Source organism: Propithecus coquereli, unplaced genomic scaffold (genome assembly GCF_000956105.1).
Source record: "Propithecus coquereli isolate 6110/MARCELLA unplaced genomic scaffold, Pcoq_1.0 Scaffold242, whole genome shotgun sequence".
Classification (NCBI taxonomy): domain Eukaryota; kingdom Metazoa; phylum Chordata; class Mammalia; order Primates; family Indriidae; genus Propithecus; species Propithecus coquereli.
In genome coordinates this window covers 2,882,919-2,909,685 of record NW_012147975.1, presented here as the reverse complement: position 1 = coordinate 2,909,685, position 26,767 = coordinate 2,882,919, and the positions used below count along the sequence as shown (strand labels likewise).

The 26,767-nt window shown below is 41.5% G+C and overlaps 1 protein-coding gene across 2 annotated transcripts in view; it reads left to right on the top strand.

Annotated features, from left to right (window-relative positions):
* SIL1 (SIL1 nucleotide exchange factor) overlaps window positions 1-26,767 on the top strand; it is a 239,962-nt gene that overhangs the window by 149,896 nt on the left and 63,299 nt on the right. For both annotated transcript variants that reach the window (XM_012646364.1, XM_012646365.1), the window contains exons 5-7: window positions 5,134-5,233; window positions 18,441-18,632; window positions 23,932-24,053. In XM_012646364.1, coding sequence (XP_012501818.1) covers window positions 5,134-5,233; window positions 18,441-18,632; window positions 23,932-24,053 — 414 coding nt within the window. The remainder of the gene's footprint in view (window positions 1-5,133; window positions 5,234-18,440; window positions 18,633-23,931; window positions 24,054-26,767) is intronic.

The window sequence follows — 26,767 nt, the reverse complement described above, 5'->3', positions numbered from 1 at the left end:
AAGCACTTTCAGGAAGTCTTTTCTCACTTCTAATCTAAGTCTTATTTTCTAAGGAAAACATCTGGTTTTTTTTTTTTTTTTCTTGGCTTAAGAATATCGAGTTAGGAACTCAATTAATGTGGAGTTTCTTTATTTGTTGGTTTTTATACCATGGAAAGTCACTTCTTTACTGCCTGACTATAGATCATCAGTAGGAGCACTTACTGCTTTGTCTGTTGCTCGTATCTTTTGAGAACAGAGAGCAGAGCGATCCATGTGGTCTGTAGAGATGCACCACAAGGAAGAAATATTTGTCCCCACTGTTGCCTGTTTACTTTTCTCCTTTGGAGTGTTCTTGAGGGCTCTGCCCTGTAATGGCTTCCAGGATATGTTGGATATTTCCTCTTCTTTCTCTGTTTATGGCCAGTAGCAAACCTATCTGACCAGAAGCCCAGAGGCATTGACAAGGTGATGGGGACATTCACCACTGTGAGCTCAGAGTCTCTGGCTGCCTTTGGTGGACTTCCTCCTCCTGAGATGGAGCTCCTCCAGTTTCCCTCCGTGGTGTCTTCCTGGCTCCTTAGCACTGTAATGGGAACAGAGGCCTAAGGGCAGGCTTAATTCCCTGAAATTGTTACAATGTTTTGCTTACGTGCTTATTCTGTTTTGGAGGACAAAATCCACAGCTTCCTGTCAGATTGTTAAAGACGTTAGTGATTCTACAGAGTTAAGAACACGTGGCCTGGAGAGAGGTAGGGGTATCCATTAAGCCTAATCCATGGCAGCCTCTCCACTAGTCCTACTGGCTGTGTCACTGGCCACACTGCAGCCTACAGCTAAAATGCCTGTGAGCTCTAAGGCCTGGGCAAAAGACGCTGACTCTAGCTTGTCTCAGAAGATTCTCTTAGCACTGCCTGACTTTAATGCATATTTGGCTCCTAGCAATGGGTTTTCCATTTCCTGTTTATGCTTTAGACATTGCCATCTCCACTGGTTTTAGTCCATATCCCTGTCACTATCTCCATAGTACAGCTCTCTTTTTGCCCTGGAATAACCAGCTTCTTTGAATCTTTCTCCTATGTTTGGAGGGCTGAGAGACAAACTTCATTTAAGTTGTATCATTTTGGGTTGAGCATTTACCAACGTCAGATCTGGTATAGTGGTTCAGGGGTTAGGCCAAGGATGGGGCCATTTACTTGCTCTATTTACTTATTTCAATAAAGACCTATTGAGTGCCCATATGCCAGGCATTGGGGATACAGTAGTAAACAAAACAGACAAATGCCAGCCTTGTGGAGGCTGGCAGACAGAAAACCAGGCAAATAAACATTCAAGTAAGATAATTACAGGTTGTGATGAGTGCTGGGGAAGAAATAAACAAGGTGATGAGTCCCTGGGTGAGGCTGCTTTAGGTAGGATGGTTTGGGAAGGCCTCATCAAGATATTTGGACTGAGACTTAAAGAATGAGGAGGATTTAGCCATGCAAAGGTTTAAGTTGATAGGTTTTTAGGGGTTAGAGCATTTCAGACAGATGGAACAACAATATATCCCTACCTTTGTCAAGTTTGAGAAACAGGCAAATGATCAGGGTGCTGAGAGAAGAGGAGAAAGAATAAGACTGATAGGAGATGATATCGGAGAGGTATATAGGGGCCAGATCGTGGGGAGTTTTGAGGAACATGGTTTTTTGTTCTGTTTTTTTCTTTCTTCTTTTTTGAGACAAGGTTTTGCTCTCTTGCCTGGGCTAGAGTGCAGTGGTGTCATCATAGCTCACTACAGCCTCAAACTCCTGGGCTCAAGTGATCCTCCTGCCTCAGTCTCCAGAGTAGTTAGGACTACAGGTGCACACCACCATGCCTGGCTGATTTTTTAAAATTTTTTGTAGAGATTGGGGTCTCACTATGTTTCCCAGAGAGGTCTCAAATTCCTGGCCTTGAGCAATCCTCCTGCCTTCGCCTCCCAAGGTGGTGGGATTACAAGGTGTTAGCCACCACACCTGGCCTCGAGGAACAAGCTGAGTGTTCTTCATTCACCTTTAATTGTAAGGGAATGCCATTGAAGGATTTTAGTCAGGAGAGTGATTTAATGTAGTATAGTTTAGGAAGATAACTCTAGTTGTTGTGTGTCTGGAGAAGAGATTGAAGGTGGACAGAGAAAGCACAGATAATTAAGATGTCATTTCATTAGATCAGGCAGGACATAATGGTGGCTTAGTCTAGGGTATCATAATGGAGAGTGAATAAATTTGGGGGTAGAGCCAACAGGACTTGCTTATGATTTAGATGTAGGGGTTGAAGGAAGGTGGAGGATATTCAGGATAAAGCCTCATTTGGGGGTTTGAGCAGTTGGGTGCTTGGAGGTACTGTTTATTGAAAATAATGGGAGAGAGAGACAGATTTATAGGGAGAAGAATTAAGAGCTATGTTTTGGATTCAATAAGTCTGGGGTACTTGTTAACATCTGAGATACAAGATATATCAGTTGTGTTGTTGTACAAGAGTCTGGTTGGTGCTCAGCAGAGAGGTGTGGGCCAAAAATGTAAATTCAGGCATCACTGGCATATAGATATTTAAAAATAACTGAGGGAGGGTGTGGAGATGGAGAAGAGAAGAGAAGATTGTCCAGAACTGAACTCGGAGTCATTGCAGGATATATAGTTCAGGCAGGAGGTAAGGAACCGGCAGGAGGTGAGGAACCAGCAGGAGTTGCAGAAGGAGTAAGGAAGGAGAGGAACCTGGAGTGCGTGGTAACAAGAAGCCAGGAAATGAGAGTGTTTTAAGAAGGGAGGGTGCACCGCGTAAACGCTGCTGATATCCATGGGTATCAGGGAGGAACGTGAAGTTAGAGAAGGGTCTGTTGGATTTGGTTATCAATTACTGATATCTCGATGAACAGCGTGAATGGAGTTGTGAGGACAGAATCTAGATTAGAGAAGATGGCAGCCGGGCGCGGTGGCACATGCCTGTAATCCTAGCACTCTGGGAGGCCAAGGCGGGCGGATTGTTTGAGCTCAGGAGTTCGAGGCCAGCCTGAGCAAGAGCGAGACCCCGTCTCTACTAAAAAAAAAACAGAAAGAAATTATCTGGACAACTAAAAATATATAGAAAAAATTATCCGGGCATGGTGGCACGTGCCTGTAGGCCCAGCTACTGGGGAGGCTGAGGCAGGAGGATTGCTTGAGTCCAGGAGTTTGAGGTTGCTGTGAGCTAGGCTGACGCCACGGCACTCACTCTAGCCCGGGCAACAGAGTGAAAAAAAAAAAGAGAAGATGGCAACACAAATAGGAGTCAGGAAGATGAGGATAGTGAGTGAAGACAATGTGTTCATGAAATATTACTCTGAGAGCAGGGAAATGGCATGATAACTAGAAGAGACTGTGGCATCAAAGGATTGTGGGTATGCTGACAGGAATCATCCAACTGAAGGGAGAAATTGATGATGCAGGCAGGAGGGAGCGGTATAATTATGGGAGTTAAAGTTTTTGTAAAGGCAAGTGGTATCTGGAACATAAGTTTAATAGGAGCAGGGACACTGTCATCCATTACAATAGAAGGGAAAATAGAGAGCATAGGTTTAGGCGCAGGTTGGCTTAGAAAGCTGATGGTGGGAGACGAGGAAGTTTTTGATGGTAACATCTTTCTCAGTGAAGAATGCAGTGAGAACACCAGCTGATAGCTGTGTGTGCGTGCACGTGCATGTAGTTGGGACTGAGTGCGTGGCGAGGATGTGGGAGAGTGGGATTAAGGCAGTAAACACAGATACAAGGCGCAGTGGGATTAGTCCTGACCAAGTCTTAGAGGAGGGAGGAGATAATCTGTTCGAGCTATGGTTCCCGAATACTTAGCTCCCTCTCGTGGGAGGGGGTGGGGCAGTGGCATCCTCATGCAATTGGCAGCAAATGATGTGCTGGGGGAGAGAGGTTCAGGATTCTCTCCCCTACTTTGTAGGATTGTGGTACCAATTTGAATGAAATATTACTTTTAAGGAATTAACATGCTGTCTGACACATGGTTAAGTGCTCAGTAAATGGGAGTTACTAGCTATTATTAATTGGTTTAGGAAGACTGAGGTTTAGGGAAGACAGTGTTTTTCTTAGGGCCCTAATTGGCCTCTAGGATGAACGAAAGACTGGAGGAGCAGAGTCTGAGTTCGTGAGAGCTAAGGCCTTGCTGGGATTGCAGACTATGAGACTGATGTGCTAGCCCTGCCTGGAGTAGAGCAGGCCGGTAGCCCCTTCCTCCTCCACCTCTGAAATCTCCTGGGTTAAGGATAACCACAGCCAGACAGCCTTGTTAAGCACACTTCACACTTCCCTTTGTCCATATTACCCTTGCTCTTCCCTCTGTTCTCTGAACTGAAGTGAGTGCTAGTGGTAAAACCTTGCCCCCTGATGGATGCCTCCTCTCCAGCCAAGATGAATGTCTGTGGCTCGGATCAGCTCCAGGGGTCTTTATGAGGATACCATTCTAGTCTTTGGTAGTTTACTGAGATGACACCCACATTGGCTCCTTTGCGTCTGCCCCTGGGAGGCTGGCTGTGGAAGGTGGCTGGTCTTGATTCTATTCCTTGATATTGCAAACCCATTCCTTTGTTGGATTGACACATAACCTCCTGTCTCTCCGCCATGCTCAGAGGTTGGTCTTATGGTGTGAATCTACCCAATCCATTTTTGTGAAGACATGCTGGCTTGTCAGATCAGTTTGGGCACATGCTGGGGAGCTCTGGTCTCTGTTGTTCCCTTTCCCAGAAGAATATAAATAAGGGTGCATATTACTCCCTGTGTCTATGCCCACTGCCCTCCAGGAGGTCCTGCCCTGGCATGTGCTTAGGGAGCAGCATTGCACAGACATTCTGGGCTTATTTCTGCCTGAGCAGCTGGCTGAGAGCTCTCTGTCCATGGTTGGCTTCTGTCTGCCCCATGCCATTTCCTCTTCTTTCATGAAATGACCTCATCTTCAGCTGTGTCTTTCCTCCTCTAGCTTTAAGGTAAGGTCAGTCTGTTGGACCCTTGGCTGACTGAAGGCAAAGGTGTGATAGTACATTCACTGTTAGAGTTGGCCTGGCCTTGCTTACCTGGGGGTGCTAGCCAGGGTCATTTTCTTTCTTGGGGAATATGGTGCCTCCCTCTTCACTCTCAGCTTTTCTCTGGACAGGCTGGATGTCAACACCAACACCTACACATCTCAGGACCTCAAGAATGCACTGGCAAAATTCAAGGAGGGAGCAGAGGTGGAGAGTTCAAAGGAAGACAAGGTACGTGATGATTTTTCCTGTTAGTATAAGCCCAGGGCATGGCTTTGGTGTTTTTGCAGAGAAGGGAATCACTCTTTCCGGAAGCTTTTGCAATAAATATGGGGTAACAATATTGTAAACTAATTTAAAGGGCCATTAGTGACAAATAAGAAACCCTTTATGGACTATTTTTTTAAAAAACAATCCTGGGAGCATTTCTGTCATAGTTTAGGTTCGAATCCAACTTTCCATTCCATTTTTCCAAACAGCACTCCATATTTGTTGAAATTGAGGCACAGAGCAGAGGTGGCCATGCTCTCCATCGTCAGGCCATGAGTGAATAGGCGTTACAACCCAGATCTCCTCCTCACTTATACTTGGGTTAGATACAAGCCTGTTCCGAAAGAACAGAGGAGCTGTACCAGAAAGGAAGAAGCCTGCGTCCTCGTCCTTGTCTTATGAACATGTAGCAAATGTATTCTTTCTGGGCCTCAGATTCCTTAAATGTAAAACGTGGGACTGGGACAAGAGTGTGACTGAGGTTTCTTCCAGCCCTAGCTTCGACTACAAGCTAAGGGAATGAGAGGGAAGAAGGGGCAGGATCATAGCCCCTTAGCTCTGCCCCTAAAGCCTGGGAGGGCTCATAGGTACAGACCTCTAACAGGAAGAAATCTTACTCTTAGATGGATCATGAGCTCACGTAATAGCCAGAGAATGTCACAAGTCATTTGTTTATATTTCCAGTTGAGTCCTGTCCCTGAAAGAACCTCCTCTGATTGCTGCCTTGGAGACCTAAGTTCTCCCTCACTCAGGAAAGATTTTAGAATACCAGAAAAAAAATTCTCCTTCTCAAAGTCCCCTTTGCCTTTATCTACCTCTCTGCTCTTTCCCCCAAATCCAGGTAGTATCTTACAGGGGCAACATTAGGTACTTGACATCTTGTATATTAGTGGAAGAAGCCTTAGGTTCTTCTGATCCTTTAGGACTAAGTATTTCTGAGGAAATGAGCCTTTTGAGGGGGCGGGGTGGGATGGGGGAGCTGGTGTTGGCCTATTTAAGGTGTTAAATGCAGGCCAAGTTTCCTTGTCTTAACTTATCTTACCAAAGTCACATCTGCCTCATAGAGGGTGTGTGTGGTGTGGGAAGGCAAGTAGCAGGATGGCGGTAGCAGCAGAGTGGTGAAGGGAGGTGATGCACGAAATCACATCCTGCTGCAAATGCCTTAACTCAGGCATTGGAGGGAGAGCAGCTCCCCTCCTTGGTGACAGTGGAGAGGAGAGGATGGGTGCTTAGGTGCCCAGTGCAGGGATTGGTGTTTTGGTGGCCAGGCTTTGACTTCTTCCTGCTCGCCCCCTCACGATGGGCTTCATGTGGGGCTAATGGGAACATAAAAGTCAGCCACTGTTCCATGCCTTCTCTGTGGGTGGAAGACCTACTTTACCCCTTCTCTTTTCTTCGCTTTCTTTGGGAGTGTGATTGCATTTTCTGTTCTCAGGTAATGGCATTTCCCCCCCATAATTCAGTTAATGTAGAAAAGTATGACTATTTATGACAGTATTTGAAAAATATAAATGCAAGAGATTATTTAAAAGTTTTTGGTTGCCATTTTGTGCAATTAAAAATAATCCTCTCCTCTCGTGAGAGGATCCCAATACCAGCACCCAAATGCAAGATCCTAGTACCAGCTGACTTGAGTCAGCTGCCCGCTTGTGAGGTATGGCTGTCACACTCTTCGCTTACTTCCCCTTACTTCAGCTTCTTCATTACGGTGCTGGATCCTGGGGTCCTTCTGTTTTCATTTGGAGCCTGTCTAGACTGACTCAGCTCAGTGCCATGGCACTAGCGGAGCTGTCTCTGGGACTGGCAAATAAATTGACTTGCAGTTGATTGGGGAGTTTCTTACATGTCTCAAACTCTTGGCTACAGACGCCATCATACTTTCTGTTTATTAATCTTTAAATCCAGGCTGTGTGGTGTCTTGTAATATAGGATGGCACTTTTGCTGTTTATGAAGACAACACTGTCAGGTACTGGGTCATATCCTCTCAATTGAATGAGTGGTTTTTTTGGGATTTGATTTTTTTTGAGCGAAGGATGTCAGTTCCATTGTATCCATTGGTACCTTGGTAGATTTGAGTGAATCAGTCCTTCCCAGAGTTCCTTGCTTCTTGAAAAGCTCTCTTGCCCAACAGATTTGGGTTGTTACTGGTTTTTTTTTTTCTTTTTTAAAAATATTTATTTATTTATGAATGATACAGAGTCTCACTCTGTTGCCCTGGGTAGAGTGCCATGGTGTCAGCCTAGCTCACAGCAACCTCAAATTCCTAGGCTCAAGCAGTCCTCCTGCCTCAGTCTCCCTAGTAGCTGGGACTACACTTGTGTGCTACCATGCCAGCTAATTTTTTCTATTTTTAGTAGAGACAGGTCTCACTCTTGCTCAGGCTGGTCTCAAACTTTTGAGCTCAAGCGAGCCTCCTGCTTCGGCCTCCCAGAGTGCTAGGATTACAGATGTGAGCTGCCGTGCCCAGCCTGGGTTGTTATTGTTGACCCTCATCCATTTATCCCTCTACTTCAAAACAAGTTGCTTGATACTTTGTTTTATCATGTCAGCTATTATTTATTTACCTGTATTCTACAAATTTGTTCCATTTTAAAATATAGTTTTCTTAAGCTTTTGATTCTTGGCAAAATACAGTAGACTCATTTCTCCCTATTCCTCCAGCTAGGGGTAACTAAAAACCCTGGAGATAATACTAAAAACAAATATAGGAAAACTAAAAGGTATTAAGAAATCAGCAGACTGGCTAGGAGCCTTGAAACTTGAGGAATGACGTGGCAGTGAGTTCCTTAGGTTTTCTTTTTGTCTTCTATATATTCCAGACTGAGCATTGGAGAATCTCACATCCTGGAAATGCCAACTGGTGCAAATTTTAAAAAGCACTAAGAGAAGCCTGTTCTTTCTAAACAAAGGATTGGGCAAGGGACACCCTAACAGGACAAAAACGTTTTTTATAGTACCTGTCCTACTCTAGCTAAAGACTATGGAAATCCTCCCACCCCCACACTTAGTGCCAGTGGAAGTTGAGTGGGAAGCCTGGACTTCCCCTTCCTGTTTGGTGGTCTTACCAAGCTGTACTCTGATTCCTCCACCAGGGTCAGCAGAAGCCAAGTGGATAGCCTGAGCTTACATCCGTCCTGATGGCAACAAGGTGGTGTGAGGCAGGCAGTGCTCTGCTTCTTCCACTAGGATATTGTCAGTGGGAGTTGAGCAAAGAGCTTGAATTTTCACCCTTTGCCCAGTGGCTACTCTCTGCTTCCCCTGCTGGTGTGGTACCAGCAGAGACCAAGTGTGGATCCTGATTTTCCACCTCCCCTCTGGGGATGGCAGGCTGCTTAACCTCCTGGGGTGGTGTCAGCAGAGTCCCAGTAGGAAACTTGAATATCTGTCCTCTGCCTGGCAGCACCAAGATGGTTTTTCACTTGTCTCTGATGAGATGATATCAGTAGGGGTGAATGAGGAGTCTATACTTTTACCCCCAAACTTGTGGCAACAAGGCAGTGTGAAGTAGCATTCTGCTTCCCACTGGGGTAGAAGCAGTGGAGTAAGTGAGGAGTATGAACTTCTACCCTCAGGCCAATAGCTGTGAGGCAGTGCTTTGATTCCCCCACCTGGGTGGTGTCAGAGGCCCAGGGTGGAACCTAGACTTCCACTTCTAATGTCCAGCACCTAGTGGTTGCAGGCAAAGCTCTTTCCCCTCCAAACTAGAGAGTAGGAATAGGATTTTGGGGAGAAGGGAGCTGGAGAAAGGGATTTTGCTTATAAAGTCCTGGACATATGCCTTAGTGACCCACTCAAGACACTGGCCATAATTAACACAGCAAAGGGTTCGAGAAATGAACTACACCTTGAAATACTGCCCAGGTTTTTAGATTGGCCTTTGGGTAGCACACAATAGAAGTAGATCGGAATAGCACTACAAATGTTCTGAAAACTAAATGTCGTTGGAGCCGCAGCCCACACAAGTAAGCAGAACCAGCATACTATACATCAATAGAATGATTGCCTATTGAAAAAGAGGATAAATAGGATCCAGAGTCTCACAACTTAATGCCCAAATGTCCAGGACACAGTTGAAAATTACTCATCATACCAAGAACCAGGACCATAATAACTTGAACTAGGAAAGACAATTAACAGATAATGTTATAGATTGAATGTTTGTGTTCCCCCCCAATTCATGTAGTGAAACCCTAACCCCCAATGTGATGTTTTTTGGAGGTGGGGACTTTGGGAAGTAACTATGTTTAGGTGAGGTCATAAGGATAGGGCCCCCATGATTTGATTTGTGTCTTTAAAAGAAGAAGAGAGGCTGGTCCAAAGGTAGTGAGTTATCTCACTTGATTGTTCACAGTCAGTTACAGATTGAACTCCTTGTTCTACTGCTTTCCCCCCTCCTCACTACTGCATTTGACTAGTCTTAAAAAAAAAAAAAAAAAAAAAAAAGAAGAGAGACCACCACTCTCTTCTTCCACCATGTGAAGACACAGCTAGAAGGAGTCATCTCCACGCCAGGAAGAGAACCCTTGTCAGGAACCACATCAGCCAGCACGTTAATCTTGGACTACTCAGGCTTCACAATTGTGAGAAATGTCTATTATTTAAGCCACCCAGTCTGTGGTATTGTGTTATAGCAGCCAGAGCTGGCTAAGACAGATGCTATAATAACACTGAGATGACTCAGAAGTTGGAATTATCTAACAAGGATTTTAAAGCAGCTATCATAAAATTGCTTCAACAGGCAATTATGAATACTCTTGAAATAAATGAAAACCTCAACATGGAAATGGAAGATATTTAAAAAAAAATGAAATGGAATTATAGAACTGAAAAATATAATGACTAAAAATTTAAAAGTCACTGGATAGGCCCAGTAGCAGAATAGAGATGACAGAGAAAAGAATCAAAGAACTTGAAGACAGATAAATAAAAATTATAAAATCTGAACAACAGAAAATAGATTAGAAAATTAAGTAATAGAGCATTATAGACCTATGGGACCATAACAAAAGATCTACCATTTGCGTCACTGGAGTTCCAGATGGGAGGAGAAAAAGAATACGGGGCTAAAAAATAATCAAGAAACAGTGGCTAACAAATCACCAAATGTGGTGAAAAGCATAAATCCACAGATTTGTGAAGCCAGGTGAATTCCAGGCAGGATAAACTCAGAGAAATCAACACCAAGATACATCACAGTTAAACTTATGAAAACTGAAGACAGAAAAATCTTCAAAGCAACTAGAGAGGCCGGGCGCGGTGGCTCACGCCTGTAATCCTAGCTCTCTGGGAGGCCGAGGCAGGCGGATTGTTTGAGCTCAGGAGTTCGAGACCAGCCTGAGCAAGAGCGAGACCCCGCCTCTACTAAAATTAGAAAGAAATTAATTGGACAACTAAAAATATATAGAAAAAACTAGCCAGGCATGGTGGTGCATGCCTGTAGTCCCCAGCTACTTGGGAGGCTGAGGCAGGAGGATTGCTTGAGTCTAGGAGTTTGAGGTTGCGGTGAGCTAGGCTGATGCCACAGCACTCACTCTAGCCCGGACAACACAGTGAGACTCTGTCTCAAAAAAAAAAAAAAAAAAAGGCAACTAGAGAGAAACAGCACAATAATTGAGTGATAGTGAATTTTTCATCTGAAACCACAGAGGCCAGAGTATGTGGAATATTCTTCAAGTGCTGAAGAAACTGAACTGTCCACACAGAATTCTCTAGCCATGGATATCTTTCAGGAGTAAAAAAGAATTCAAGACATTCTCAGACAAAGGAAAATTAAGAAAAATTGTTACCAGTGGACCTACCCTAAAAGAACGACTAAAGGATATTCTCCAGATGGAAAGAAAAAATAATAGAAGGAAACTTGGAACATCAGGAAGGAAGAAAGAATAATGAAATGAATAAAAAATGGGGTGGGGGGAATATACTAGACTATCCTTTTCTTATTTTAAAAATTATTGAATCAAAAATTATGGTATCTGATCTGTTTCTCAGTGTATGCAGAGAAATTTTTAAGACTATTGTAAAGAGAAAAGGATTAAAGAACATAATTGGAGGTAAGGTTTCTACACTTCACTGAAAGTGATAAAATGTTGATACCAATAGATTGTAAGTGACTTACGTATATTGTGATACTTGTATTTTTCTCTAAGTATATAAACTATATAGAGCAATCAGTATAAAAAACTGTACGAGCAGTTATGCTCAAAAACATAGACAAATCAAAATGGAATTTTAGAAAATGTACCTTACCGTACCACAGGAAGGCAAAAAAAGGGAAACAGAAACAAAAACAGGAAACAAACAGAAAACAGTAAAATGGCAGACTTGAGCTCTAATATATCAAAAATTACATTAAAATGTAAATATAATTGTAAAATGTTTTGTAGTTGGTCTAAATGTACCAATTAAAAACAGATTGTGTCATAATAGATTTTTTAAAGTCACCCAAATGTGTGCTTTCTACAAGAAACTCAAACATAGTGATAAAAGTGGTAGGTTGAAAGTAAAAGAGTGGAAAGTATACCACACAAGCATTACTTTAAGAAAAGCAGGAGTAAGCACATTAATATCAAAGTCGACTTCAGAGTAAAGGAAATGATCAGGGACAGAGAGAGAATTACATGGTGATGAAAAGGCTGATGCACTAAAATATATAGCAATTCTAAATGTGTATGCACCAAACCTGTATTTGTATATCAGAACACCTGAAGCAAAAACTGACAGAACTGAAAGAAAGAAACAGATAAAGCCACAAATATAGTTGGACTCGGCGTGGTGGCTCATGGTGTCATCCCAGCACTTTGGAAGGCTGAGGTAGGAGGATTACTTGAGACCAGAAGTTTGAGACCAGCCTGGGCAATACAGGGAGACCCCATCTCTACTTGCCGCCACCACCGAAGAAAAAATTAGCCAGACATAGTATGTGCCTGTAGTCCCAGCCACTCTGACATTTATAGAGCATTCTGTTCAACAATAGCAGAATGCATAATATTTTCAAGTGTCCATGGAACATTCACCAAGATAGATCATATCCTTGGTTATCAAACAAATCTCAACACGTTTAAAAGAATTGAAATTATGCAGAGTATGTTCTCTGACCATAATGGAATCAAACTAGAAACCAGTAATAGATGGCAGGAAAATCTCCAAATATTTGAGTCAAAGAGGAAATCTTAAGGGAGGTTAAAAAAAAAAAAAATATGTTGAACTGAATAAAAATGAAAGCACAATTTATCAAAATTTGCAGGATACAACTAAAGCTAGAAAGGAAATTTATAGCACTAAATGCATATATTAGAGAAGTAGCAACGTCTTAAATCTATCTTAAGGTCCTTCCTTAAGAAACTAGGAAAAGATCAAAATAAGCTCAAAGCAAGCAGAAGTGGAGAAAGAAATGGACTAGGGAAAAAAAGAAAAAGCAAGCAGAAGGAAAGAAAGAGCAGAAATCTATGAAACTGAAAACATAAAAACAGTAGAGAAAAATCAGTGAAACCAAAAGATGATTAACCTCTATCAAAACAAAGAAAGCAATAAGATACAAATTACCAATTTCAAAAATGAACCAGGAATATCATTACATATTCTACAGACATTAAAAGGAAAATAGAGAATATCGTGAACAACTCTATGCACATAAATTCTATAATTTGCATGAAATAGTCCAGTTCTTTAAAAAAGCATATACTACCCAAACTTATCCAATATAAAATGATCTGAATAGTCCTATAAGCATTAGAGAAAAATTTTTAGTGAAAAATCTTCTAATAAAGAAGTTTCCAGGTTCAGACGGTTTCACTGGAGACATCTGCCAAACATTTAAAAACAGTTAGTATCAATTCTACAAAGTTTCTTCCAGGAAGTGCAAGAGGTAGGAACACTTCTAACTTATTTTATGAAGCCAGTTTTGATACTAGAACCAAAGTACAAAAAAAAAAACTACAGACCAGCATCTCTCATGAATTCAGATGCAAAAATCCTCACCAAAATATTAGCAAATCAAATCTGTAGTGTATAAAACAAATTATAAATTATAACCAAGTGAGGTTTATTATAGGAATGCAAGGCTGGTTCAATGTACAAAAAAATGATCGGTGTAACTCACCATACCAGTAAGCTAAAGAAGAAAAATCAGATCATCATATATCAATTGATGCAGAAAGAACATTGGACTATATTCAACCCCCATTCATTATAAAAAAACTAGGAAGCCTAGGAATAGAAACCTTCCTCACTTGATAAAGGGCATTTATGAAAACTCTACATCCAACATCATACCTATTAGCGAAAGACCGGATACTTTGCCACTGTGATCAGGAACAAGGCAGGGACATTCACTCTCACCACTGATTCACCACAGTCCTAGACAAGGTCGTAAGGCAAGACAAGGAAATAAAAGGGATATAGATTGGAAAGGAAGAAATAAAACTGTCCCTTTTTCCAGATGACATGATTATCTATGTATAAATCCCAAAGAACCTTAAAAAAAAAAAAACCTTCTAGAATTAATAAGTGAATTCAGCAAAGTCATAGGATATAAAACCAACATAAATCAATTATATTTCTGTATACTAGCAATGAATATTTGTAAACTGAAATTAAAAACACAAGTACCATTTACAGTTACTCTCCTAAAAATGAGTTATTTAGGAATAAATCTAACAAGATGTACAAGATCTGTATGCTGAAAAATATAAAATTAGATGAAAGATGATGACATTAAAGAAGATGTAAATAAATGGAGGGACATACCGTGCTGATGGATTGAAAGACTCAGCACAGTAAAAACGTCATCTCTCCCCAAATCAATCTATAGGTTTAGTGCAATTCCGATCAAAATCCCAGCAAGATTTTTCATAGATATAGATAAGCTTATTCTACAGTTCATATGGAAAGGTGAAGGAACTAGAATAGCTAAAAGAATTTTTAAAATAATAAAGTAGGAGAAATCATTCCACCTGATTTGAAGACTTGCTGTATGGCTGCAGTAATGAAGACAATGTGGTATTGGCAGGGAGAAAGAAACATCGATCAATGGAACAGAAGAGAGAACCCAGAAATAGGCCCACACCAATACACCTGACTGATTTTTGACAAGTGCAAAACCAATTCATCAGAAGACAAATAGTCTTTTCAATGAATAGTGGACATCCATAAGCAAAAAAATAAACTGTCATCTAAACCTTATACCTTATAAAAAAATTAATTCAGAATAGATCATAGATTTACATATAAAATGTAAAGCTTAAAAAAAAGAAAACTTTTAGAACTAAACGTAGGAGAAAATCTTTGGGAACTAAGACCAGGTAAAGAGTTCTTAAGATATGACACCAAGTACACAGCTCATAAAAGAAAAATTTGATGAATTAGACTTCACGAAACTTGAAAAGTTTTGCACTGTAAAAGACCCTGTTAAAATAGATGGTTATAAGATAAGCTACTGGACAAAATATTTGCAAATCATATACCAGCAGTCCTCATTTCACATTGTCATGTAGAACTGTAAAAATGACTGTACAAGCTGAAACTATGCAAAGCAATCTTAATATAATCATGGGAAAAATTATGATTGTTCTATGACCTTTAAAAATTCTTACCAAAGATTAAATTACATTGCTGTTGGTTATAAATGTATACAGAAATGGAAAAGTGGCCATAATAATATTTATTTAGAACACTAATTTAAAACATTGGAAACATTGAGAATTATATTTTGTATTTCTTTGTAAAAAACTTACCAAAGAGTAGTTTGAACAGTGCTTAGCTTCACATCGTATAACTTACGACACAGAACAAGCATCTTTTCTATGTCTTAGAGAATTGTCATGCTCCTTTCTAAGTATGGATCAGCTTCTAGCATTTTATCCTTTGTGATTTCAATATTGTGAAATTTCTGAAAGTTCTTGTAATGTGAAAGGTTATTGCCAGTGTCACATCCTTTTTATCACTTTCCTAATTTGTGTCCATAAGTTTGCCTTTGCCAAGTTCCTTTGGCTGCATATCTAGAGTTTATCAAACATCGGCAGTGTCAACATTCCAGTGGTCAGCTATTTCTTCTATAACTCCATGTCCATTCAATTTGAATTTCACTGGCAAAGTTACCACTTTTTATTTCTTTGCTGCACTTATATCTTTGCTGGCCAGTTCTCTCTTTTGATTATCCATTTTTGTGAAATGTTACATGGTTTCATCATTGGGAGATGAGGCCATACAGCTATTATATATACTTTGCATCTGTGTGAACTGATTATCACAGTCTGTATAGTGATCAATCGCTGATAGACTTTGAAATATGTGATATGATCAGTCACTGATCATGATGGACATTTTTATTATTTATGGAGTGATTTGGGGACTGAACAGCTAGCAGCAAAATTGGTACTTTATGCAATTACTCACAGTTAACATACTGTGGTAACTGAAATTTCAGTCGTGTTTGAAGACTGGTGTTATTTAAACCATGGTATTTGAAATCGGTATATATCAGATCCATGCAAAGCAAGGACTGTTTATATCTGACAAAGGACTTTTATCTAGAATATATAAAGAACTCTCAAAACTCAACAGTACAAACCAAGAACCTATTTAGACAATGGCCGAAGTATAGAAACAAACATTTCACCAAAGAGGATATGTGGATGGCAGATAAGCAAATGAAAAGATGTTTGACATCATTAGCCATTAGGGAAATACAAATTAAATCCATAATGAGCTATTACTATACATCTATTAGAGTGCCTAAAATAAAAAATGGTGATAGACCAGGCACAGTGGCTCATGCCTATAATCCTAGCACTCTGGGAGGGCGAGGCAGGAGGATTGCTTGAGCTCAGGAGTTTGAGACCATCCTGAGCATGAGTGAGACCCCTTCTCTACCAAAAAGAAGAAGAAAAAAAAAAAACAGGTGGGCTTTGTGGCACATGCGTGTAGTCCCAGCTACTTGGGAGGCAGAGGCAGGAGGATCACTTGAGCCCAGGAGTTGGAGATTGCAGTGAGCTACAATGGTACCACTGCACTTTACCCAGGGCAACAGAGTGAGACTCTGTCTCCAAAAAAAAAAAAAAAATGGTGATACTACTAAATACTGGTGAGGATGTGGAGAAACTGGATCTTTTATACATTGATGGTGGGAATGTAAAATGGTACAGCCACTCTGGAAAATAGTGTGGCCGTTTGTTATAAAACAAAACTTATGCTTATCCTATAACCCAGCAATTGCACTCTTGGGCATTTATCCCAGAGAAATAAGAACTTAGGTTTAAACAAAGACCTGTATGCAAATGTTCATAGCAATTTTATTCATAATAGCCCAAACCCAGGAACAACTCAGATGTTCCTCAACAAATGAACTGCTAAACAAACTGTGCATCTATACGATGGAATACTACTCAGCACTAAAAAGAAATGAACTATTGATGTGTACAGTAACTTCCATTGATTTCGAGGGCATTGTGCTTAGTGGAAAAAAGCCAATCTTAAAAAGTTAAAGGATGTATGATTTCATGTATATGACATTTTTCAAATGCCAGAATTATAGAGATGGAGAACAAATTAGTGGTTGCCAGGGCATAGGGATGGGCGTGAATAGGGTGGGAGGATGAGGTGGGTCTATAAAGAGGTAACACGATGGTAGTGCCAAATTATTTGGTAGTGGTGGGAAAGTTCTATAGCTTGATTGTTCTGGTGGTTACACAAATCTGTATCTTGAATAAAATTGTGTAGAATGATACAATCTTCATATTTTCATACATTTCATACATGGAGATGAGTACAACATGTAAAAACTGGTGAAACCCGAATAAGGCCCGTAGTCTAGTTAACAGTAGTGTACTTAGGTCCTTTTCTTAGTTTTGATATTGCACTATTGTTCATGTAAAATGTTAACATGGGGGAAGCTGGATAAAGGGTACATTATATTCTCTGTACTGTTTTCATAATTTCCTGGGAGATTATAATTATTTCAAAATAAAGTTATTTTTTTAAAGGTCTTCTTGAAAGCCAGACATACATCATTTCTGTGAAGCAGATGTCATTAGTTTCTTATTGTGCTTACTTGCCTGTCATCTCACTGCTCTAGAAAGTGACTCAGCCTTCCCAGACCTTTTCACCTGCTTTGGTGGCCATCCAGAGTCCTCTAGCTGGGTGCAGGGAGAGCATTTCATGTTGTTTTAGCCCAGAGAATCAGGATGTGGTGCCCCATAGATGGGATTGCTCTGCTAAGAGCTTGGTCTTTTTTAAGACAGGCTGATTCATTTCTTTGGTTGGGTTTCTGTGGAGTGCTTGTAACTGGAGCGAGAAACCCATAGGTAATAGATGAGCAATTTGAAGCTGACAGCTGCTCATCATCCTGCTTTTTATAAATATCTGTGCCTTTTAATTTTTCTTGGAAGACAGATACATAAACCACTGTGACTTTCCAGATTCTCTTTATAAGCACCATCTTCTAAAATTGGGAAGAAAACAGGGAGTGTATAAAATATTTAATTAAAGTCTTTTATTCACCTCCAACATAATTTCATTTTAAAAATCTATATGTGTGTGGGGTGGGGAAGGATTGAGAGAAAATTGCTTGAGGTTTGAGTATAGTACATCCAGTAATTTAACCATTTCAAACAGTTGAACAGATTGTACACCTGTGGTTAAATTGACAGTAATGACAGCGATTTAATTTTCATCAGCAAATTACTCCTGCTCTGACAGCTCTTACCCACAGTTTTCCATGTCCAAGTTTCCCTAAAATGTTGCTGGTTGGGTAGGCCAAGACATTCTATGATTGTGAAAGGTAGAGAACCAGGGCACGGATTATTTTACCTTAGATCTCAGCTGTTCCATGTGAGGTTAGGGGTTGAAGGTGAGCTTGCCTTGCTTCCCCTGACCTCAGTGATTGCCATAAGACGACTTTCCCTTCTTCCTGAACGTTGGAAGTTGGACTGGAATAAGTGAACCGTGGAAAATCTCGGTGTGTTTATGGGGTGAAGGCCTAAATGGCTAGATTCTGAGAGCTGTCTTCTCTGAGTGTATTAGAAAGTATGAGGATTTTTGATAGCGCATGTTACAGAAGATGGGGAGTCTTGGAGCAGTTCTTTCAGGATGGGCATCCATGGTAGAACACAGATGTCTTGGCGAGATGTTGCCAATCAAGTTAATTAATTGTCTCTTTGTTGCTCTCCTTAGGCAAGGCAGGCTGAGGTGAAGCGGCTCTTCCGCCCCATTGAGGAGCTAAAGAAGGACTTTGATGAGCTGAATGTTGTCATTGAGACTGACATGCAGATCATGGTACGGCTGATCAACAAGTTCAATAGTTCCACCTCCAGCTTGGAAGAGAAGATTGCTGCACTCTTTGATCTTGAATATTATGTCCATCAGGTACTGCATTTCTTTGTCCTTAAGTCTGACTTGTAACTGACAGCTCCAAAAATAAATCCCCCTACTCTCAACCCTAAGAAAATAGCATCAGCATCTTTACTTCTCTCCCAGGGCACAGACTATTTTTAATCTAGATCATTGTCTATTGTAGTAAGATATATTCTTAGAGGCCAGAGCCAAGCTCTTTTCATCTGTAGTGTTACCTTCATTTTTTCAACATGCGAATACAGCAGAGGTAAAATAGACACAGTTCTTGTCCCATGTAGCTTATAGTCTGGAAGGGAAAGCAATTAAATAATCAACAATTGAACAAATAAATGATTAAATGAGATAATTTAAGATTATGACAAGGGCTCCAGAGGGTGCTGTAGGAGTATATAATAGAGCAACCTAGAGCCTAGTCAGGGGCGATAAGGGAGGGATCTCAGAGGATGTGACATTTAGGCTGAGCATTAAAGGATGATTAGGAGTTGGCGAGGTGAAGAGGGGGCACTAGAGCAGGGGTGGCAAACTATCACCTGTAGGTCAAATCTGGCCTGATGCCTCCTTTTGTAAGTAAAGTTTTATTGGGACACAGTGGCTCCTATTTGTTTATGGATTGTTTTATAGCCATTTTCGTGCTTCTGTGGGAGAATCGAGTGGTTATGACAGAGACCATATGGCTTACAAAGTCAAAACTATTTACTGTCAGACCCATTAGGGAAAGTTCACCAATCCTTAGATTAGAGCATTCCAGGTAGAGGAAACAGCATGTGCAAAGATTCTGGGGCAGAGTAAGCTTGGTGAGACTGAGGGCTTGGAAAAGATCAGAGTGACTGGAGCACAGTGGGGCGGAGGGGTAGCATAGGTAAAACTGGAGTAGTAGGGAGTGAGAGAGGCGAGGTTGGGAATATCATGCTCTTTATGATTTTAGCTTTGATCCTAAGAGCCACTGGAGAGTTTGAAGCAGGGAAATACAGACTTGTAATAGCTAATATTTATTGAGCATTATTATGTACCAGGCACTGCCTCAGGTGCTTTGTATACATTAATTCATTAACTTCCGTAGCTGCCCTATGAGTAGGCACCACTATTAATCCCATTTTGTAACTGAAGAAAGTGAGGCACAGAGAGGTTATGTGGTTGCTAAAGATCACCCAGCCTAGCGAGTGGTAGAGCTGGGATTTGCAACGAGGTCTTTTTGACCCTAAACTCTGTATTCTTAATCTTTTGACCAGTTTGCTTTTCAAAGGAAACTGGTACCTTTTGAACAAAGCTCAAAAGGGGACAGGTGGAGCTAAGGAGAAGGAATCAAGAGAAGCCATTCATTTATTCAATAAATAAATTTATTGAGTGCCTGCTAAGTCCCACACACTGTTCCAGGCACTTGAGATATGAACAAAATTGGAGGTTACCTTCTAGCAGAGGCAGGTAGACAAACATAGCAAATAAGTAAATTATACTATATTTGAAGGTGATAAATATTATGGAAAAGTAAAAGTAGAGCAGGGCAGGGATTGTCAGTGTTGAGAAGGAACATCTCAGGCAGGAGGAACAGCAAATGCAAAAGCCCTGAGGTGGGAGCATGCCACAGGAGGTCAGTGTGGCTGGAGCTGAGAGAGAGGGAGAGGAGAATCAGAAGAAGCTCAGAGAGATAATGGAAGGAAGAACACAGAGGGCCTTGTAGGCCATGGAAAAGAGTGAACTTGGATATTATTGGAAGATGTTGAACAGAAGAATGACATGATCTGACTTACCTTTAAAGAATCCGTCCAGCTGCTGTGTTGAGAATTAGACTGCAGGTGGGGGCATGGATAGCAGCAGAGACCAGACAGGAGGCTGTCATGGTAATCCAGACTAGGGACAGTGGTGGCCCAGGAGGCTGTGTAATCATAATCAAAGGCTTGTTTGAGATCCTTATCAAGACATAGATGCTCAGTGTCCTCCCATGCACGACAGTGTCCTTGTTCTCTATAAACTGGGCTAAAAGACATTCTTTCTTTAGGATTTTGCCAGCTTCTGTGGTGAAAGAGGATGAGTGTGCAATGTATCTGCAGGAATTATGGGGCAGCCTCTTCATCTTCTTTCTCTGCTCATAACTCTTTATCAGGCCTCAAATAGCAGGACTGTGATCCTTTTAGAGAAAAAAGTAAACCTGGGTTCTTGTTCCTGTTTCCAGTTTTGCTCTCCAGAGTGAAAAACAAAAACTCCAACAGCTTTTCCATTAGAGATATTTAAAGGATTAAGCATCCTAGGGGTTACTGGCCAGGTCAATCCTGCTCTGATGTTGACAGCTTTATTTTTTCTTATTTAACAAACTTGGATGGATCTTCAGGTATCAGGTTTCTATAGGCTCTTGCTCTGGTTGCACATGAAATACCAGCATGACTGGAGGGCTTATCAAACCTAGAAGGCAGTGAGTACGCAGAAGGCTTGGGGTAGCAGTGCCCCAACGAAGTTTTTTTTTTTTTCTCCCCTTGCAGGTCCTCTGGTCACCTGGCAGTGTAATCACTAGGGTGACATCCCTTTTGCTTTCACAGGTCACTGGGTGGGTCTTAGCCTGAGGTCCTCCCAGCAACCATTCTCTGGGTAGAAGCCAAACTTGTCTGTTGGCTGCAGGCATAAATGGTCTGGGTTATTGGTGTCTTCTTTTCTTTTCAATTTCTTTTTAGCACTCTCTGGTAGAGACATTTGTGTTTTGTTTGGAAGAGTAAGGTTCTTGGTTCGGGTTGGTCCATCGGGCTGCCATGCAGCTGTGTTAAGCTGTGATTTCACTGGGGGATTAAATAAGACATAACTTAGCCTGGAGTGCTGGCTGCGATGAGGAATTAGGGTGATGTGCTAGCTTCAAGGAAGATAGGACTTTGTTAGCCAGGACCTTCCCCCCTCCACTCCTATTCCAGACTCACTGAGTGGAGGTTTGAGGAACCACAGGCTTCAAGGACCTGGACTGGGTCTGCCGAGGGATTCCTCACAGCTATATTTGAATTATTAAACAGGATATGTGAAGAGCAAAACCTTGTGAGTGAAAAACAGTTTGTGAGTTATTTATAAGGAGCAACCTCCATATGCCCCATCTACCCTGGGGCAGTGTATTTGCCTTCTGTCACGTGACTCATCAATTATGTACCATTTCTCCCTTTCTCTGTTTCCTCTTCTCTCATTGCCTGGTCAGTGCTCTGCTTCTTTCCTTTGCTCCTGAGTGTTGGCATAGCTCCCTTCTGTCCCCTTGCTAACATACTCCCTCTTTCACTGCTCTCTGCCTGTCCCACCCCATCCTGAGGACAGCCTGAGAAAAGTTCTGGCCCCAGACCCAGGTGGGGAGCTGTGGACCTGGGCTCTGGCCATGTCCTCTCCTACGTGTCACTGGGGAGGGCCCAGATTTGGAGGTGCACTGGGCAGAGTGACTCTTTTCTTCCTCACTGCTAGTGAAATAAAAAACAAGAAAACATCTTGAAAAGGCTGAAGTGCTTATATAAATGTCAGCATTTATATCACACTGAATTATCGTTGTAATAATATAGATAAACTGAATCTGGAACAGAACCTCTGTGACTCTGGGCTGTGTTGCTTTGGGGCTGACAGAATGGTAGCTCCTCTGCTAGGAATTCATACTAGCTTTGATTAGCGGCTGTTCCAGGCATGGAATGGCAGGATTCTGAGCCAAAGTTTTGCATTCAGAATACCTAGAGGAAGAAGGATCACAGGATAGGCAGTGAATGCTTATTTTAAGATCAGAATATGTGAGGAAGGAAGATGTTTATGTCAGCAGAGCACCCAACTGTGGATCTCCCTAGTTGGCGGGGCTGCAGCCCAGTGATCACTCCTTCTCATGAGGACACATTGGGGCAGAGATATCCCCACCGTTGCCTCGGGCTGCATGGCAGAGCGGACTTCACGCTTACTTCACGGTCCAGTTTGGCCATTACTTCAGGTCTGTGGTAGCAGGGGCCCTTCCATTTTGTTGGCACAGACACCTCAGATTGCCTTTTTTATTCACAGTGGAGTTTTATTTCAAGAACATTTTTTCTGGTCAAGTTCATATTCATCAGTTCAATAATTATTTATTGAGCACCTAACCACATGCTCAGCACTATTCTAGTCATTGGAGCACAGCAGTGGACAGACAGACAAAAGCTCTGCTCGCATGGATAATCTATCACAATGAATGGTCTTTCAAGTGGTAAAAACAGGTTAGGCCCACCCAGAAACATTGGCAGATTCAAATACTGTTCTTCACACTCAGTTTCTCTGTTCGAGTTCTCTTCCGGTTCAGAGGCAGCGGCAAGGATGCAGTCAGGTAGGAAACGGCTCTGTGCACCTGCAGGAAAAGGGTGGGCAGCAGTCGCATCGTTGCTGGGCTCCAGCTCCCTAAGTTTTCCTGGTGGTTTATAGAGTGGGATCAGCATGTGGGCAAGAGGCAGCCTTTGGAGCAACGAAGATACTTTTGAGCTACTACATGGGGAAAACAGGACCCAGGTGACCTTTCTGAGGAAGTTGAGTCTTTTTGTTCCAGGATACTAATGAAGCTTGGGGAATGAGATCCCCTTTAAAATAAAGGAGGGAGAGAGCCTGGACTTGGGGATTTGGAGCTTAAATGATAGCCTAGGCCAATGCTGTCTAATAGAACTTTAAGTGATGATAATAATGTTCTGCACTGTTCAATATGTAGTCACTAGCCAGTAGCACAGCCTAGACAAAAGCCTTTGAGAGTGATTTTCATGCAGATTTTTATCATGAAATGTCTTCAGATGCAGTCAACCCTAAACAGAAGAGAAGGATACTATTGTTATTCTTCTCCTAACACTCTTACAGCACTCCCCGCTACTCCCCAACAACAGGGCTCCTTTTATAGTCCCTGGCTTCTAATTAAAAATTAGCTTTGAAAAAAAAATGTTTGCTACCTCCACTGCCCCCACTGGGGTTGGACATCAACAGGAAGCATGGCACCATTTAGTGGTGCTGATGATGCCAGATTCTTTGTGTTAACAGCTTGTACATTAGGAGTAAGCTTTGTGACTCATTACGGTATTAGAATTTTCCAGGACATGTTTGGCATAAGCAATAGCTAGGTGCCATTTCCACTGATTCCCACGCAGGTACTTATAAATCATGTTAGATGAACTAGGAGTTGTCAAATTCAAAATTATTTAAAAATTTAATTTGTTTTTGCAAACCCTTTCCTAGTTAGTCAAAAAGGCCATTGTTGTTTTTTACTTGGCTTTTTAATTCAGTTTTGGATAGTCACCGAAAGAGAGGCTATAAGAAGAACCTTTCTTTCCTCAGTGGCTGTACTATCTAAGCAGTGCCTTAATTGCAGATGGACAATGCGCGGGACCTGCTTTCATTTGGTGGTCTCCAAGTGGTGATCAATGGGCTGAACAGCACAGAGCCCCTGGTGAAGGAATATGCCGCGTTTGTGCTGGGAGCTGCCTTTTCCAGGTGAGCAGTGTGGATGGACGTCCCATTGGCCAGGATTGCTTGGAAGAAGGTTACACTTGAACTTGTGCACATTCCTACCCACATTTCAGTGTAATCCCAATGAAACTAGAGTGAGAATTTGACTCTGCCCTTATTCCAAGTAGATACGAATTTTTACCCATGTTGTCACCATCTTTGACTCTTTGTTCCCCTGAAATGCGGACGTTTAATAACACATCTTAGGTCACATTCTCTGTTTTATTCAAGGTTAATAAAAGATTAGACCAACCATAGATAGTAGGGAGGGAAGTGGGAGGGGAATAAACTCCAAGAGTTGATCCTTTCGGCAGTAAAGGCACATCTAGTGATGAATAAGTGATGAACCTGACCAAGGACGGTCTTTCAGGGGGAATGTGTCTTCCCCTAGTCGTCTGGAACCAGTCTACATGCAGTCAGGTTATCATATTATGAGGGCTGGAGTTCTTTAGAGTTTCAGTTAGTCTGGCTTGTGATAGAAGACTGGTCAGGCAAGAGGAGTGGGGAGGCAGCCTCTTGAAAGAATGGCTGCAGAAAGATAGGTCCACAACACATCATTATACTCATCGTAAAAGGGTCAAGATGTCTTCATTGGAGCTATAGTTCCTCTCATTTTTGAAAATCTGCTCTTAGGACCATTTGTGCTTCTAAAATGGGAACAAATATTCTGAATCTTGCTGCAGCGGCATGGATGGTAGTTATTGGGGGTTACCTTGCTTGGATGCAGGGGTTCTGATGTTAGAGGAGAAAGACTGAACATGTTTACCAATGTGGGCTTTGTTTCGAAAACATTTCCTTTGCCTTTTATTCATGCTTATCTTTTAAATCAGAATCTCAGTCTGATGCCCTCTCACTCTGAAAGGGTTCAGCATCTTTTCTTAGTAAATTGAGGGACAGAGCTGGGAAGGCTACAAGAGTTGTTCCACAAGGAACACCAGGAAAGGTTGCGAGTGCTGCAGACCTTAGCTTCCCTTATCACCACTCAGCCTTGGTCTTCAAGCCCTGGTTCCCTGTGGCTTTGTTATTGACAGTTAAGGCTCTGGCCTCTAGGGCGACTCCATCTCCCTTGGTCTCACCTCCCAGAGCCAGCTTCTCCCAGGAAGCCCAGGGAAATCTCCTCCTGTGCAGCCACTGGAAAGGTGGAGAATCTGTGAATTTGTCATTGGTAGCTGTGGTTTCAGCTCTGGGAAAGTCCGAGGTCTTAGCCTCCAAAGGCTTTAAAGCCTTGAGAACGTACTTAGACTCACTTTTTGCTTCTCAAACCAGAAAAGAACTAAATCAAACATTGTTAACCTCTCTCTCCAGACCATTTTTGGAAATCTTTATCTTACTCCTAAGTACTTTCTTTCTACATTCAATATGAACAAATTACCCTATGCCTCCCTTGCGATTGCTTCTGGAAATACTCTTCTTGGGGGAAACTGTGTAGCATCTTCATGTCACATCCTAGTGAGAGGGGACTAACTAAATGACTTGAGCAACATTCACTGGGCCTGCTTAGCAGACCAAAATTCACCCAGAGGCTGTGCCAATACGTAGTGTTATTAAGACTTTTTTGTGATTATATTAGCTTAAGACCATGTTAGCCTTTGTGCAGCATCGCTAAAATTTAAATAGAGAAAATACAAAATATTGCAATTTAGTGTTTTGGTGGCAAGCAAACTGCTATATTCAAAATGCTATAGTTGAGTTTTTGATGGCTCACTGGAGGGCTGTTACAGTGACAGCATGATATGGTATCAGAGCTTTTGGAAGCCAACAGCAGGCTCCCAAACACTATGAAAATGTCAATGTTTTATGCAAAGGAGAACTTGATGCAAGGTAGGAATATTTCTATGTAGAGAGGCAGTGCTCTAGCCTGATATTCATTATTTACTTTTTTTTTTCTTTAAGTAGAATATTTTCATTTTTTTAATTCTCTCTTTCGTGAACCCTGTGCTTTTTGCCTGTCCCCCGACTTATGAAGCCTGTTGAATCCAAGAGCTAGTGGCTACTAGGGAATGGCAAATGTCCCCAAGACAGCTGTCAGTTTCAGTATTCTGTATCTCTTAGAATATGAGCTTTCTGTTATATTTGGCTTTAGAATTTCTCTCGGTTTCTTGCAGGGCTACCACATGAAGAATATGACATTATTAATTTCCCCTGCAGTTACACAAAGCAGCGGCCCTACAGTTTCTTGTCTGCTGAATTGAGCATTTAGAGGAAATGTTTAAATATTTAACCGAGCATCTTCAGGTATTTTGAACCAAGAGTGTTTCTTGGGAAATGTAAAGTGCCATTTGATAGATACAGACATCTCCCAGTTCTCTTTGCTTTGTTTTGCTACTTACTGTTTAAATTTTACTTACAAAAATAATACGTACTTACTGGAAGAAAAAAATCAAAATAGAGGTATAGAAAATTTAGAAATCCTCCTTGCTTTTAGTGGCTTCCTTTCTCCCCCCAATTTTTGATGATTTCAATTATTGTTTTAAACCATTTATGCTGTAAGCAGCTCCATGAAACTTACCCTCTATAAGGTACTATGCATCCCACAGACTTGGGTCACCACTTCTCATGCTCCAGAAGCTTTCAGTTTTGTTGGGGAAATAAATTAAAGAACTGGCTTACAATAGAGAAGTAGATATATCAAAGAATCAGTTTAGAAGTACAGACAATAAATGCTAATAAAATTGAAGGTAAAGGAAAGAACTTAGGCC